General features: G+C 49.2%; 1 protein-coding gene across 12 annotated transcripts in view; it reads left to right on the top strand.

Annotated features, from left to right (window-relative positions):
* Positions 1-1,577: 1,577 nt before the first annotated feature.
* LOC126992432 (uncharacterized) overlaps positions 1,578-6,400 on the top strand; it is a 43,993-nt gene continuing 39,170 nt past the window's right edge. For 9 of the 12 annotated variants that reach the window (XM_050851178.1, XM_050851172.1, XM_050851173.1 and 6 more), the window contains exon 1: positions 1,637-1,703. In XM_050851178.1, coding sequence (XP_050707135.1) covers positions 1,670-1,703 — 34 coding nt within the window. In that variant the 5' untranslated portion in view covers positions 1,637-1,669. Of the gene's footprint in view, positions 1,704-6,400 lie in introns of all 12 variants that reach the window. The other 3 variants (XM_050851182.1, XM_050851183.1, XM_050851181.1) reach the window with 3 other exon arrangements.

Below are 6,400 nucleotides of genomic sequence, written 5' to 3'. Positions count from 1 at the left end.
CTCTTCGTCTCTCTAGTGAATGTAAGTTTAGATGTTTCAGCCTATTTTGATATGGGAGGTTCCTCAGCCCCTGAATCATCTTGGTCATCCTCCTCTGAACTGATTCTAGCAAGTTGATGTCCATTCTGTAGTGTGGGCACCAAAACTGGACAGCATAATCTAAGTGTGGCCTAACTAACGCTAAATAGAGTTTGAGGATGACCTCTGCACTCCTGTTGGTTACCGTCCTGTTAATAAAGCCTAATACCCTGTTAGCCCTATTCCTCGCACTAATACATTGCTTCCTTAGTTTTAGGTCAGAGTTCACTAACACTCCCAAATCCCTTTCACACTCAGACCTGCCTATCGCTGTGGAGTCTAAACTATACCCGTGTAATGGGTTGCGTGTTCCTACACCAAGTACGCTACACTTGGTGATGTTAAAATTCATCTGCCATTTCTCTGACCAAGCTGACAGTTTGTTGGGATTCTCCTGCAGTGCTCTAGCATCCTCCCCTGCCCTAATAGTGCGTCCTATTTTGGTGTCATCTGCAAATTTACTTATGTCACTAGTTATCCCATTGTCTATGTCATTGATGTAGATAATGAATAGATGCGGGCCTAAAACTGAACCTTGAGGAACCCCACTGGTAACATTACCCCATTCGGATTTTTTACCGTTAATGGTAACTCTCTGTGTCCTGTCGCTAATCCACGCCTTAATCCAATCAAATACCTTCCCTCTTATCCCATGAGCCCTGACTTTATTTAACAGTCTCTGGTGAGGTACCTTATCGAAGGCCTTACTAAAATCAAGATAAACCACATCATAGCTCTCATCATTGTCAGCTGCCTCGTATACTCTAAACCTTTCCTTGTCTGGATTAATTTCTCGTGTGTTTCGTTACACGCAGAGATCGTGTTGGAGTGTAGAAAAGAGAAATTTCCGGCATTTCACCCCCCAGTAGAAAAACCTTCATTTTTCAGGAGAGGATTTTTAAAATTAAAAGGAATGCGTGCGCTATATTTAATATTAAAAAAACCCTAGCTGCTGATCTTGCGTCCAGTCAGTGACAATTACCTAGAAATTGTAGGATCACGTACGGCAAATAGAGAGAGAGATGATATTATTGGAGCATTTGCCTACGGAGAATGGAGTCAGAGGTGATTGATTAATAGTTTATTGTTGCAAGTTAACAATAAAGGATAAGGGAGGAACATATATGCCGTGGTGGAAAACGTTTGGAAAGGCCCATGCAGTTATATCACTTATTACTAAAAATACGACACTGAGTGATAGTTATCTTCATTTTATGTATATATCATATTTCATTTAGCTGAGTGACTCCACCAACAGCTGAAGTAGACGTTACAGAAAGAAAAAAAAACGCAATTTTGAGAAATAAACATTAGCCCTGCAGCCTCTACCGCGGACAAGACTCACCAGCGTCACTAAATTCTCGTACTCAGAACATTCCATTCATCGGTTTCAGCCTAAAAGATGCCACCTCCCCACTCAAACGACTGTATTCAACCTAAATTATCATATAAAACTGAAGTACCAATACATTCTAGACAAATGGTGAGGATAAACCAACGTTAATAATGACTCCAGTATCGTATTAAGAAACCATTATCGTACATGTGGCAGCGACAGCCGACACGTGTGGTGACTGACTCGTGAGTGTTGATGGGGAGGCGGTGTATTAGGTGTGGTAAATGTGGTTGGTAGTTGTAGTGCATCATGCAGTAGTGTAGAGAGAGGGTGTATAGAGAGGTGGTGGTGTGGGATGGGGTGTGTAGAGAGGTGGTGGTGTGGGATGGGGTGTAGAGAGGTGGTGGTGTGGGATGGGGTGTAGACAGGTGGTGGTGTGGGATGGGGTGTAGACAGGTGGTGGTGTGGGATGGGGTGTAGGCAGGTGGTGGTGTGGGATGGGGTGTAGACAGGTGGTGGTGTGGGATGGGGTGTAGGCAGGTGGTGGTGTGGGATGGGGTGTAGACAGGTGCATGGTGGTGAGGGATGGGGTGTAGACAGGTGGTGGTGAGGGATGGGGTGTAGACAGGTGGTGGTGAGGGATGGGGTGTAGACAGGGGGTGGTGAGGGATGGGGTGTAGGCAGGTGGTGGTGCGGGATGGGGTGGTGTAGACAGGTGGTGAGGGATGGGGTGTAGACAGGTGGTGGTGAGGGATGGGGTGTAGGCAGGTGGTGGTGAGGGATGGGGTGTAGACAGGTGGTGGTGAGGGATGGGGTGTAGACAGGTGGTGGTGAGGGATGGGGTGTAGACAGGTGGTGGTGAGGGATGGGGTGTAAACAGGTGGTGGTGAGGGATGGGGTGTAGGCAGGTGGTGGTGAGGGATGGGGTGTAGACAGGTGGTGGTGAGGGATGGGGTGTAGGCAGGTGGTGGTGAGGGATGGGGTGTAAACAGGTGGTGGTGAGGGATGGGGTGTATAGAGAGGTGGTGGTGAGGGATGGGGTGTAGGCAGGTGGTGGTGAGGGATGGGGTGTAGGCAGGTGGTGGTGAGGGATGGGGTGTAGGCAGGTGGTGGTGAGGGATGGGGTGTAGACAGGTGGTGAGGGATGGGGTGTAGACAGGTGGTGGTGAGGGATGGGGTGTAGACAGGTGGTGAGGGATGGGGTGTAGAACATAATAACATAGGGAGGCTGCAAGAGGCTGAATGGCCCATACAAGGCAGTTCCAGACTCCCCCTCACTATAGTTTCATTCTGTCTGTCCACCAACAAAGCAGGGATTTTGGTGGCTGTGGGGCACTCCTACAGAATCCGGGTCCCGCCTGGCTAACCTAGCAGCCGCCACAGCCAGTCTGTTGACGAGTGTCGGGCGTGTCATTAGATGCCCAGCTACATGGACGAGGATGACAGGAGGCAGTGAGGTGTGGGTGCAGTAAGGAGACAGGGTACTGGAGCGTATGCCCGTACCGAAGGTAAACGAGGATCAAGCCTCTACCTGGAACCCCTGAAACTACACCTCATCCATCGTGAGTAGTGGGGGGATTCTGGAGCCGCCCTGTGTAGGTCACTCGGCCTCTTGCAGTTTCCCTATGTTCTTATGTAGTGGCCGCTGCCGCCCCACTCCGACCCGCGTTGTGTACCTGCGTAATTTTCTATGGCCCACACCGCATGTTGAATATATTTAAACCACTCCAACCGAACTTTATAACCTAATAGCTAACGGTGGGGTTTGCCGCCCTCGACCCCTCCTCCTAACCACTTGGACTTGGTAATTGTGGAGATTCACTACGCGCCTCCAAAATACGATGGTAAAATTCTAGTGTTTGCACATACTCCCCCCTCCCCCCGATACAAGCCTGGGGACCTGGTGGTTTCGGGTGAGGGACACGAAATCCGGCGCAATCGTGTATTTTTTAGTGGGAGGGGGGTAAAAACTTTCTTGATCTGGGGAAATTCCTTAAATTTAGGGATTTTTCCTCCCACCACCACCAAAATGAGCGTTTGTGACGAATTTAATGTTTCCCATACGGAAACCATGCACTCACTGGATCCCCAGGCTTGTTTTGGGAGAGAAGTGTAGTGAACCCACCAAACGATGCTCACCTCACCATCTGGCGTGGCGCCGGAGGCCATCTGCGCTCACATAAACCACATACACCACACTCATGCCCTCTCTCTCTAGTAGGTTGTCACCTCATCACAAGGTTTCTGTCCTCCAAGTAGAGTCCATGGCACCAAACACAGTGTAACTTCATTGTTATCACTGACACAAGCAAAACCACCGGCTAGCTGTGATCCGTCCAACGCCGTGCCTTAAACAGTACTGCGGGTGCTAGAGCAAGTGAAGGCTCTCGAACCTCCTTCCCGAGCTGTTCGAACACGTGAATCCTTACTGACCGCATTTTGAATCTGCTTCACGGGTTCGTATTCCCAGTATACAAGGTGATTGTGGCTGTTGGATACGAATCCAGAATACGATAATACGCCTCCATATATCATAGTTAAAAAAACAAAATACATGTCCCTCAACCATAATATGAAGGCGGAAGTACTTAAAAGTAAAGGAGAAGCCGAATTAATCCCCTTCCCCCAACGATCTTGGGGGACCTGCGGGAAGTCAGGGTATTTGGGTGGGGGAGCATATTTAAACTACTCCAACCGAACTTTACGACCTGCTAACGGGGGAGCTTTGCCCCCCTCGACCCCCCTGCAACCAACGGGGGGGGACCTCCCCCCTCTTAAAGTACCTCAACCGAACTTTACGACCTAACAGCTAACTGAGGGACATTGAACACAAGTAACCTGCGTTTGAACCTGCTTCACGCGTCCGTACGTGCTACCAAACCTGCTTCACGCGTTCGTACGTGCTACCAAACCTGCTTCACGCGTTCGTACGTGCTACCAAACCTGCTTCACGCGTTCGTACGTGCTACCAAACCTGCTTCACGCGTTCGTACGTGCTACCAAACCTGCTTCACGCGTTCGTACGTGCTACCAAACCTGCTTCATGTGTCCGTACGTGCTACCAAACCTGCTTCACGCGTTCGTACGTGCTACCAAACCTGCTTCATGCGTCCGTACGTGCTACCAAACCTGCTTCATGCGTCCGTACGTGCTACCAAACCTGCTTCATGCGTTTGTACGTGCTACCAAACCTGCTTCACGCGTTTGTACGTGCTACCAAACCTGCTTCACGCGTCAGACGTATACCAAACCTGCTTCAAGCGTTCGTTTGTGCTACCAAACCTGCTTCACGCGTCCGTACGTGCTACCAAACCTGCTTCATGCGTTCGTATGTGCTACCAAACCTGCTTCACGTCCAGACGCGTGCTACCAAACCTGCTTCACGCGTCAGACGCGTGCTACCAAACCTGCTTCATGCGTCCGTACGTGCTACCAAACCTGCTTCATGCGTTTGTACGTGCTACCAAACCTGCTTCATGCGTTTGTACGTGCTACCAAACCTGCTTCATGCGTTTGTACGTGCTACCAAACCTGCTTCACTCGTTCGTACGTGCTACCAAACCTGCTTCATGCGTTCGTATGTGCTACCAAACCTGCTTCATGCGTTCGTACGTGCTACCAAACCTGCTTCACGCGTTCGTACGTGCTACCAAACCTGCTTCATGCGTTCGTACGTGCTACCAAACCTGCTTCATGCGTTCGTACGTGCTACCAAACCTGCTTCATGCGTTCGTACGTGCTACCAAACCTGCTTCATGCGTCCGTACGTGCTACCAAACCTGCTTCATGCGTTTGTACGTGCTACCAAACCTGCTTCACGCGTCCGTACGTGCTACCAAACCTGCTTCATGCATCCGTACGTGCTACCAAACCTGCTTCATGCATCCGTACGTGCTACCAAACCTGCTTCACGCGTCCGTACGTGCTACCAAACCTGCTTCACGCGTTCGTACGTGCTACCAAACCTGCTTCATGCATCCGTACGTGCTACCAAACCTGCTTCATGCGTTCGTACGTGCTACCAAACCTGCTTCATGCATCCGTACGTGCTACCAAACCTGCTTCATGCGTCCGTACGTGCTACCAAACCTGCTTCATGCATCCGTACGTGCTACCAAACCTGCTTCATGTGTCCGTACGTGCTACCAGTAAGTGAATACATAGTCGTACATGACGGTTGCAGGATTCCTATGACGTAAATTACTTACCGTTAGAGGCTTCATTATGACCTTAATACTGTAACAGGGGACTTCGCCCCCCTCGAACTCCCCTTTGGTATGGAGAGTGAGTGAAATTGCGTGGTTTCCATACGTTGTAAAAAAACCTGAAATGTATGAAATTTCCCTGCATCTAAGTAATTGTAAGGAATTTCCCTACGTCTAGGGTATTTTTCAACCCCCATAACTCAAAAAGTATGCATTTGCAACGCATTTCATGTTTACCACCGCATTCCCCGAAGTCTCAATGGCCCCCTAGCCAATTTTGGTTGCGAGGGGTGTGTGTGGGCAAACACTAGAATAATACCAGTACGATATTATGCCTCCATATTATACTTAAGGGATGAAATACATGTCCCTTAACCATAACATGAAGGTGGAGAAACTTGAAAGTAAAGAAAAAGTGGTAAAGGCAGTGAAAAGGCTTATTATACATACGCACGCTGTTTTGGGGTCGGCGGCGTCTCTCAGTGTTGCCAACGATCCTGTTAGTGACGGTACGCTAGGTTAGTGACGGTACGTTTAGTTAGCCATTAGCCCACGCATGTGAGACCAGGTCCACCACGCGTGGTTATTTTTTTTTAGAACACGCATCTTTACTTAATGCTATACCTGGCCCAAACCTTCACAAAACCCTTTGGGTAAAGGTGTGTGTTCTAAAAAAAATTAAAAAATAACCACGCGTTGTTGACCTGGTCTCACATGCGTGGGCTAATCGCTAACTAAACGTACCATTGCTAACCTAGCGTACCGTCACTAATCGGATCGT

The sequence above is a fragment of the Eriocheir sinensis genome, unplaced genomic scaffold (assembly GCF_024679095.1).
Source record: "Eriocheir sinensis breed Jianghai 21 unplaced genomic scaffold, ASM2467909v1 Scaffold461, whole genome shotgun sequence".
NCBI lineage: Eukaryota > Metazoa > Arthropoda > Malacostraca > Decapoda > Varunidae > Eriocheir > Eriocheir sinensis.
This window is presented reverse-complemented; position numbering and strand designations above follow the sequence as displayed.